The sequence below is a fragment of the Vigna unguiculata genome, chromosome 10 (assembly GCF_004118075.2).
Source record: "Vigna unguiculata cultivar IT97K-499-35 chromosome 10, ASM411807v1, whole genome shotgun sequence".
Classification (NCBI taxonomy): Eukaryota; Viridiplantae; Streptophyta; class Magnoliopsida; order Fabales; family Fabaceae; genus Vigna; species Vigna unguiculata.
In genome coordinates this window covers 33,894,663-33,905,803 of record NC_040288.1, presented here as the reverse complement: position 1 = coordinate 33,905,803, position 11,141 = coordinate 33,894,663, and the positions used below count along the sequence as shown (strand labels likewise).

Below are 11,141 nucleotides of genomic sequence, written 5' to 3'. Positions count from 1 at the left end.
AGACAGGTTTTGTGCTTATATAGACACTTTGTGATACCACTAAAATCCTAGTATTTAATTATAATAAAATATATGAGGAAGGAATTCGTCCCGATAAAACATATTATAGAAATTAGATCACTGCATAATATCCAGGGTATTGATTATAATTATTAACAAAATATTGTCTGTAATTACTAGAATCATATATTCTCCGGTACATGAAGATCCTTATCAAATCATAACATATCATTCATATAAATTATTTTAATTATAACAAAAATATTTTCTTCCAATTATTAAAATCGTACCCTTCTCTAAAAAGCAGAGATTATAAAATGTCTTTTACTTATATGTCATGGCTGGAGTGTAAACAACAAACATGGGGTGAAAATATGTATAAAACATTTAGGCCCATGCAAAGGTGTGATAACAAATTAGATTCTCCCTTATCTTTTTTTTATAATATAATTAAAATTAAAAACCTACCCTCAATAAAAAACATATTTTTATTTTATTATATTTATATATATATATATATATTATATTTTTATATTTTTAACAAAATAAATACATTTATCGAGATAAAATTGGGTGTTGACACTATACTCTAATAAAATTAAATCCACCAGGAATGGGAGAACAAATGGAGTGCTCAATATTCAATAAATTTTCAAATTCATGTTTACACAATAAGAAATTAGAAAATTGTTCTATAATAATAATTATTATTATGATATTTAAATTTATCACATTTATTTATAAAAGTAAAACGGTAATCATCTAATTTTATTCATTAAAATATATTTTTTTAATTTATCATACATATCATATTTATACACAAATTTTTACAAATTTTCGTCTTAAATATACTTAAATTATATCATTTTTCTCTTAATAAAAACAACACCACAATCTTTTTTCTTTCTTCTTCACATTCATCCATCACTCTTTCTCGAATTTTCACCCGAATCAAAACATATCCTAAGAATTAAATATATTATAGTAAAAACATATACTTCCAACCATGATCTTTACGGAAAAAAATACTCAACAAGTTCACTCCTAAGTGACCATGAAGTTTTCAATATAGCGAGTCGCACCATAACAATCAAGAAAGTTCCTAAAAGTTGTAAACAATTGACAGATATGTTTTTTTTTTTTTATTTAGTAGTTTAAGATAAAAATTGCATTTGAGGCATTACTTACAAAAATTATAATATAAAAAAGATAAAAATAATAAATTGCTAAAAAATAGAGTGAAAAGCATATTTTGGCCGTTAATAACGTGGAATGTATTTATTTTCTTAAAAGAATAATATTCCCTTTCATTTCTATTTGTCTTAACATCGTTTTCCATTTGATATAGTTATAAGTAGTATATCCGTTATGCTATTATCCATGGTTCAAAACATGGTTCAAAGAAATCATTAATACAGAAAAAAGAAAAGAAAAATGACATGGAGAGAGATTGAAAAAGACTGAAAACACTGAAATCCATGGCAAAATCCCATGTGAAAAGATGAGGAAAAATAATAAAGTAGCAATGGCTATTTGCTTGCTAGCTAACCTTTTTCTATATGAATCAAACCACATTAACTCCTAAAATCTTATGCCATTCATCTTTCACTTCTTGGAACCATACAGAGACTCCACCTTCCCATCATTCCCACCCAACAGCATATACTTATCCTTCCTAGTCAACCCCGTGCACTCGAACCCTAACACATCCCCCAACACCTTCTGCACATGATTCGCCACCTCAATTGAGCTCTTCCCCCCTGCCTTCACCGACATCTCCTCCGGCAACGGGTCCAGGAAGGTAACCTCGTAAACTGGCCTAGGGTTCATGAAGAAGAAGTAAGGGTCCCAGAATTTTATACCACGAACAGTCGTTCCAAAGAACATGCTCTGCTTGCAGTCCACAGCCACGGGAACGATTCTGTCGCTCAGTTCGGCGAAGAGGGCGCTGAACCGAAGCAAAAAGGGCTCGCGACACGTGGTGCCTTCGGGGCAGACCACCAGGTCACCCTTCTGGAGGATCTCGGTGATGCGGGCGGCGTCGGCGGCGCGGTCGCGAGTGAGGGCGACGGCGGGGATGGGCGAAAGGAAGCGGGAGAGCTTGCTGACGCTGTAGGTGACGCAGGAGACCTTGCGGCCGAGGGCGATGGCGATCACGATGGGGTCAAGGGCGGTGCGGTGGTTGCAGACGTAGAGGTTGCCGGGGGTGCCAGGAGACGGTGGTGGAGGGCGGTGGCCGCGGATGACGAGCTTGATGCCGAGCATTTCGTAGGTGTAGCGCACGATGCGTTCGGGGAGGGGAAGGTTGAAGTAGACCCGTATAATGGAGAGGATAAAACCAAAGGGAAGCCATAGGAAGGTGATGAGAGCGTTGAGTGGGTCTGGCTTCTGCACGAAACGACCGTCGTGGAAGATGAGCCTGCTCTTCAGTCGCTCCTGTGGGACTGGTTTTGCTGATTTGCTCGGAGGCACCATGTAACCTTCCTGTTATTCATCATTCGTTGATTGTGGTTAGATCAGTTGTATTTTTTTTTCAGAAAAACGAGAGAAATTGCATCTGCTGATAATAAATGCATTCATGATAACCTTATTTAGCATTATTTAATATATTTTCTTTTTCAATCTCACATCCTTTAATAATTGCATAACAACATTTCACCAACTATCTATATACACTTGATTAAATGTACAATAACTACCTACTATATATATGGTACGAAATTAATCACCCATTGAAGACTATAAACCACCTATAATATCATTCACATCTTTCTGGTTTCTCAAATATAAATTCAGTGTCCTTTTTCTACTACATCGCTAGATTATTTATTTCTATACTTCTGTTTTACATTAAGAAAGAAACAAGGAAAATAACAGAAAAAAGTAATAAGATAACGAGACGTACAACAGAAATGGTAACTTCACTGTAATAGAAAGTGAGAATTGTATTTGTTCAATCCACAAGAGTGTTTTTAGTGTAACAATTTTACAGTACATTTTTAATAAATCATATTTTATTTTGTAAAATGCACTTTTATCATTTTAATTTATATTTTAGGTTTTTACAACTTAAAAAATTGATTTAATTTACAATTAAATGGTTCCTTTTTTATATAAAACCTAAATCTTAAATTTAAATGTAAGACCCCCTCTTTTAATACAGATGGTCTAAGGGAACAGTGGCGGGTGGGGCGGTGAATGACTACTGCATTAATGGAGAAGAAAGTTTTAGGTAGTAGTTAAGAGGGAAACAGTATGGTTGGATCATGGCTGTAGCAAAGCATCATGCTTTGAGAGTGTGAATTGAGTCAATGGACCACAAAAAGCATTATTGGTGGTTGTTTGGGAATGGTTAATACTTAATGCGATGGGTCCCACTGGGTCTGGAACCGGAATAAAATGGCATGTATTTACACTCACACTCAACTGTAAAAATAAAGGTACATGCATGGCTTCATATTCCCCCACAAATGCTAACTCATCCCACCCAATATGTCATTGCCTATACAAGGTTCACCAACTCTATGGTTAACCCAGTAAATATAGATTATACACAAGAGAAGAAAGAATCTGCTTAGTGTTCTTAGGTAGCGTAATGTAAATAAATTGATCTATATGTTTTATAGGAAGGAAACCAAACTAATAGGTTAATGGTGACAAACATTACATGACCACACGACGTGACGTCGTTAACTTGTGCAACTACGTTATCCTTTACTTAACAAGCAAGTAATTAAAGCACAATTTGGGTGCGCCATAAATAAATCAAAGGGAGGCTTTTTAAGTAATGACCCTACTACATCATTATTCAATGATGGATCAATCCATCTCCATCTACTTACTATTATCGTCATAAAATTTCTTTCACTTTCTTCTTTCTACTCGTTTAACATAAAAATGTTTGCAGTTCTTTTCTTCTCTCCTATTTTTAGTTTTTACTTGACTGAATTGACAATAAGTCTTCTCCTTCTTTTTCTTTATCTCCTTGCTTTATATTTTGTGCCTTGTCTCATAAGAGACTGGCAGTACAGTTTATATATCGGAAAATTTTCATTTCCATCTGAGGAATATTTATATACTTTTGTTCACAAAACATATACTACAATGGTTTTATTAATAAAATATTATATTAATTAAGATAATAATAATAATAAATACAAATAAAATAGTATAATAAGTTTGTATAGTTGTTGTAAAAAAATAGACATATTTTATTTAAGAAGAAACCTAATATGATGTCTCACATATTATCACTCTTAGTTTTTAAATATTTTATGTAAAAATAACTATATTAAAAACATAAGAATTATTTTCGATATTTTTTAACAAAAAAATAATATATAATTAATTACTTTTCAATAAAACATTATCACATATCTGTGTATATATATTTGCATATATACATGTACACTACTACTAATTAATCGCCAACAAACAAATTTTAATGTGTAAAAGAAAAAACAAAAGTAATAATAATAAGTAGAAAACAAACCTTGCAAATGGACATGAAATCGAAGTCAGTTTTACGATCTCCGAGTCCAATATCCGGCGACTCCTCGCCAAACTCTTTTGCAACCGCAAGACGCTTCCACTTTCCGACGAGCACACCAGGCTTCTTCACGAATCCGGTAGCCTTCTTCGTCTTCGGATTCACTTCGATCTCCGTTCCCAGCACCTTGTCTCCACCAAGAAAGTCCTTCACGAACGGCTCCACCATCACCGTTGGATTCGCCGTCACCACGACCTTCCTCTTGCACCGGTCGAACATCTCGAAGCTCTCCTTTCTCACGTCCGCAGCATAAAACCTACACGCATGCACACACGTAAGAACACAACACGATGGAACTTCGTGTGAAGAGAAGCATAGAATGCGAGCAAATGAGTGACTGAGTTTGTTACCTAGGGAGGACCGCACGCGAGACGAGTTCGATGTCACGGATCTTGAGTCCGGAGTAGGAGATGTAGATGAGGATCTGGATGCCGAGGGATTCAGATATGAAGAGGTACGCGAAGATGATGAGCGGAACGGCGAGGAGGAGGATGAAGCCGCGGAGGAGGCTGCCGGCTTCGACGGCGACCATCATGAAGTACGGGAATGAGCTGCGGGAGATGAGGAGCGTGCCGTCGAGGTCAGCGGCAACGGACTCCGGCGACGACTTGGTCCCGTTGCATTCTGTTATCGACGGGAAGTTTCGTCTTGCTGTCGCCATTTTCGTTACGCGTGACAGCTGTGAATGAATATTGCAGTTGCAGAGAGAACGATGACGAAGAGTGGGTAACGCTGAGTTTTTAAATGTTGATTTTGCAACGTTGAATTACGAATATATCCTTGAGTATATCTTATATTAATTACTTGTTAAAAAAGACGAATTAAATGTATTTACATTTTTCTAATTTAAAATATAATTCAACTTATTGAATATGATACCTAAAAAATTATAAGAAAAAAACTGTTTCAGATACTAAATACATGTATTTTTTTTTCATAGATTATAAATTTAATATCGAGTGCTTATAAAATTTTATCATTAAATTATATTGACATAATTAAAACTAAAACTTTTCATCTTAATACTTCTTCCTCTTCATAGTATTTCTTTAATTAATAAGTAAATCAAAAAAGTTTATTTTACATATACATTACAAAGTTTACAGTGTAGTCCTCACGTTTATGGTAAATTTATTAAAGGTAAATTATTTTAAAATAAATAACTATTTCATTGTTATGTTTTAAATGATTTAAACGAAAGTATTTTAATTTATGAAATGTAGTTGAAGTAGCTCCTGTGTTGTGATGGGGACACAAAAGTAATATAGTATAAATTGTGGTTCGTGTTGGATGACCAGCCAAATCTTTATTACGTTCCATCATTAGTTGGTCGGTTTCAACTGAAAATCGTTGTTTCATCTTGCTTTTGTCAAATACCATATCCTAATTTCATGTCACAATAAGCAAATAAGAATAATAAATTAAATGAAAAGTAGTATTTGCATATTTCACAATTTGAAGGAACATAATATTTTTAAGTTGAGATTAAGCGACTCTTATCTCCTTCTATCTCTTTCTATCTTCTATTTTTTAAAGATAAAATCGTGACGAAACTCAAATACTATAAAATGAACAGACATACCAGAAGAGATAAACGCATTGAAAGAGGAGAACCATTTACATATCCCTTTATTGTTTTCTTCTATTATACAAATATTTGTTTTAGAAAAATTATTTATTTATTTTTGGTGATTTTCTTAAACAACAGGTATTCCTGATGAATTGACTTTTTTTACACATATATTATCCGACTTTTATCTTTATAGACATTATTTAAGAAAAATATAAATTAAATTCTTAAAAACATGTTAGTATATGTACTATAATTTTAACTATTAAACTTTGTTTCTCTGAATATATATTTTCTTTGTTTTTACTCTAAGATATTGGGTTTCTCATATTTTCTTCAACCAGAAGCTGCTGCAATTTAAAAGATGATCATGTGTTAATATAATTGGAACCTTGTTTTTGAATAAAGTGTTTTTTTTCCTAATATATAAAAATTACTCTTTTACTTCATAACTTGCATAGGGTTCCTTTAAAAATTAAAACACAAGAGAATGGTTAAGTATAAAAAAAATACAGTGGTGTGTACCAAATAAACCACCCATGTGAAGATAAACGTACATGTATAAAATATTAAATATTATAGGGTCACTATGAGGAATGGTAAGATAGAATTGAAATTTTGTTAGTTGGAGTAGTTGAAGTCTTCATGAACGTGTCAAGATAATGCAAAACATTAAACATTTTTTTTTTATTTCACACCTTTTTGAAGATTTCTCACCATGTTTACTTCTCCCACACAAGGAAGAAAACATCTACGTCAATGTCACAATAGTTTGAGTTGTTTTTTATGAACTAGATGACCCAATTTAGCACAACATTGTCTTAATTTAATTAAACTTAACGTACTCTTATGTGAATTTGGTTTGAAATTTTTTTATAGACTAACTCAAGTTTGTTAGTTTGTTGTATAAATTAATTTTGTGTTTTAGCAACATTATAATTTTGTGTTTTAACAAAATCAAAGTTATTGTGCATGAAAATATATACATAAAAAAATTAGACTATTAATATATTGTTATTAATTTTCTTCGATACACATTGGTCGTTGAAGAACTTGAAAATTTGAGAAGAATAATAGGTTGTTTTGGGTGGTGCATCTATCTACCAACCAGAATGGTAAAGTGCGTGGAATAATTAACTTCAATCTTAAATGCCATATCTAACTTTGAATGCAAACAAGATGAAATTCAACCCTATCTATTACGTCCTTTATTTATATATATATATATATATATATATATATATATATATATATATATATATATATATATATATATATATATATATATATTCTATAATACAAACCATAATATATATTTAAGAGTTAAATATGTTTTTAATTTTCAATCATTGAATCGAAATTGTAATTTATTTATATCTCAAAATTTAATGTTTTCAAATTTTATACATTAATAAATATTGTTCTTATAATCTAACTATATTATTTTTTATTTTTTTACTTGTTAAATACATTTTAAGATGACTTCTTAATTGTTTACCCCATTTCAATACCTTTCGATATAAATGTAAGTCTATTGTTTAGTAGACTAAAAAATTAATATTGTTGATTAAATATATTATATTTATTTATTTTAGAATTTAAAAATGAAAATGTATTAAAATTTGAAGTAAATACATATTTCAATTTCTCAAAAGATACAGACAATATAGCTCTAACTTTAGACGTGATAAACAAAATTAAATAGACTACAAATCATTAATTCAATAGTACTACTATATTAATACGCACAAAATTATTTTCTATTACTTTATGGCTATAATACAAACATTTTTTAGCCAGAATTATTGTTTAATCGAGTTAAATCTATTTAATTATTGGTATCTCTTTCGCTTGAAAAAGTTTTATTTATAAATATTAAGAAAATATTTCAATATATATGAATAAAAGAGGTGATATATTATAAATTATCCAGTGACGTAAGATATATTTAATGCTATTTGGAAAAGAAAAAACATGTAATGAGACATATTCATTGATGGCATGCAACAAGTTCCTGTGTTGTAGCCGAATAATTAATGGCCGAATAAGAGGATATAAAATACTAAATTTTTCGTTTAAAAAATACTAAATACTAAATACAAATTCAATTAATGTTTGACTATTTTTAGTGGTGCTTTAATATTTACGCGTGAAATATGAAGTGATAGCACATGGTATGGTAGAAGAAGAACACTGGTTTGTTCGAATGAATATAAAATGCACTTGATAATGTGGACGTTACACTAAGTTTAATTTTTCACATATCTATAGTATATGAATACAAATTGGTAGAAATATAACTATTTTATATAGAATATAAATATCACCAATCGATTAATATAGATCTTTTAACTTAATATATTAACTTTTTTTATTTAAGTAATTAAATAGTACTTGTAAACTTAGATTTCATACTTTATTTAGATTATAAAAACAAAATAGAAGAACGCTAATGGAATATTTTAACATTGCATGATCCTTTTATTATATTACTTAATATAATAAAATATAATTTGATATTACATATATTGTATATTACTAATTATTTTATTTTTATATATTCTAGATATTATACATTTTATTTATTTTTCTTTTATTATTCAGTTTGTTAGAAAATTTTTATTATATATAATATTCTCTTATAAGTAAAATTCATCTTATTTCAATAAATTATATTTTCTTTGCATTAGAGTATTATAGTGAAGTTTATTAGGTTTATTGATAAATATATAATTGTATGCTTTAAAATATTGAGTTGGATGTTTTGGAGATCTTATATTGTTCAAAGATAAGACAAAAATTATAGCGTATAACGAGTGAAAATATCACTTTATAAGTTGACTTTATAAGATTAGGTTAAATATAAAGTCTTCTTCTTGGTACGACATCAAAAGTGAGTTTTTTCACTTTCATACTAATATATTTTTTTTGTTCACTGATGTCATAGATGAAAACTCCATTGTGTTGATTGCTCCTAATTGTACGATTATGTCTACTTTACATGTTAACCTTTTTATGTTATTTATATCAATCCTTTGTTTAGAGTTAAGTCATGGATTCAAGTGTTAGTATTCGTGTTACTCATTTCTGGTAATTTTCAATCTTACATGTATGTCAGAAATAAAAGTATTGTATTATTCAATAATTTTGTTATTCCTGTAGTAGTCATTGACATTGTTCAACTTTCTCATATGTTAGTGTTTTATTATGTTTTTTATTCACCTCAATTCAATTCGAATTTGTTGTTTGTTTGTGCTTGTTTGATAGTGTTCCTAAAAATAACTTTTTATTTTTATTTTTTATCTTGAAGATGCTTCCCTATATTAAGATATTAAATATCTTATTGAAGGATTGTAGTGTTGTCTCCTTCATCTTTTCTCACATAATGATTGTAATTCTTTTTCCTTTAATTTTAGTACAAATACTATTTTTTCTCTTCAAATATTGATCCTTGTAATCATGCTTCTACTTCTACTTGACATTGTGGATTTGAACATGTCTTTGATAAAGTTCTTAAACTTTTAAGTAACTAAATTATTTTTTATATTCTACGTATTTTTCTACTTTTAATTCTCAAGTTTGTTCTATTGTTATGACTTAAAAGATTATCATCTATTTTACTCAACAAGGTGTCACAATCATTATCTATTACATTGTGACACTATATTCTTATGATAAATCTACTTATAAACTCTTTTTTTCTAACCTTGAATGATGATTGTAGTTCTTTTGCTTGGATATTTCTTTTATCACACACAAATATGAAACTAATGATATCATAAAACATTTTTATTTCAAATGATTTTATATTAGTTTGAACCTAATGTTAATGTTTTAGGTTTGACAAGACAATAATTTGCTCTTCCTGATCTCTTGTCAAAACAATGCATTCTACACCAATTTCCTTATGTGGATAGATCTCAATAAAACTCAATAGTTGAGAGAGCATATCAACATATATTAAATGTATCTTAAGTTTTATTCTTTTATACCAAGTTGCCAATCCAATTTTGTCTGAGGTATAAAATAATTTAGTTTACTGTATTTAAGTTTTTTTCAAAATCTTTCAGAAATTTACACTCATGAATAATAAGTGTAGGAAAATTCGAAATTTTCAATATTTCCATTACTTTTATCCAATGATATACGGATATGATACATGTATTGAATACGACACATATCTGATACGTCGATACATTTATTTTCAAAATAATAAGACACAATATATAATATATGCATATTAAAAAATGTATAATAATTCTTAAAAACATGATAAATATATGATTATTATTGTGTGAATGTAGATTAAAATCACATACATCAAAGTTGTCAACATAAAAAATTATAATTTTTTGTCAATCATAAAATTACTACTGCTTTATAGATTAGATATTTCATTAATAAGTATCGGTAAAGATCCTAAAATATCGGACACAAGTATGTAGCTCAAATTGAAGTATTGGTGCATCATAGCTTTTATAAATTCATACCTAAGTATATTCTCAAACTTTATAACCTTCATCCTCTTTTCTACATGATAAAAAAAGGTAGAATATTTTTCAGTCTTCAAACTTAAAAGCTTATTACCCTACTATCATATTCCCTTGTTTCAATTGCATAAACTATTTGTTTTTTCTCTCCTAATATCATTATGAAAATATTTGTATACAAATTTTGTTTTAAACACTTTCCAATTAATGGTTATTCTTCCTCCTTTTAGTAATCTTCTAAATTCAACCTCTCCTAACAACGTAATTTACCTTTTTGTTGTTAGAATAATTCATAACTCAAAATAGTTGTTTGGATTATAACCTTCGAAAACTGTGGACACTTGTTTCTCCTAAATTCAACTAAACCTTATGACTCAATGGTTCATTCAGGTCTTTGGTTCCTTGATAAAGTAGCAACCATGTCTTTGATATGTTGTAATGCTTTAATAAATTCCTTCTTCTTCTTATCATATCCCATTTGGAAGTGCATAAGTTACTACTAATAAAAATCTCATGATGAACACATCTCACA

General features: G+C 29.5%; 1 protein-coding gene across 1 annotated transcript; it reads right to left on the bottom strand.

Annotated features, from left to right (window-relative positions):
• Positions 1 to 1,374: 1,374 nt before the first annotated feature.
• On the bottom strand, positions 1,375 to 5,274 carry LOC114167149 (probable glycerol-3-phosphate acyltransferase 8). The gene is made up of 3 exons (XM_028052125.1): positions 4,900 to 5,274; positions 4,493 to 4,805; positions 1,375 to 2,484 (listed from the first exon to the last, which is right to left on the bottom strand). The coding sequence occupies exons 1-3, from the start codon at positions 5,208 to 5,210 to the stop codon at positions 1,606 to 1,608; spliced, it is 1,503 nt and encodes a 500-aa protein (XP_027907926.1). The 5' UTR covers positions 5,211 to 5,274; the 3' UTR covers positions 1,375 to 1,605.
• Positions 5,275 to 11,141: the final 5,867 nt, after the last annotated feature.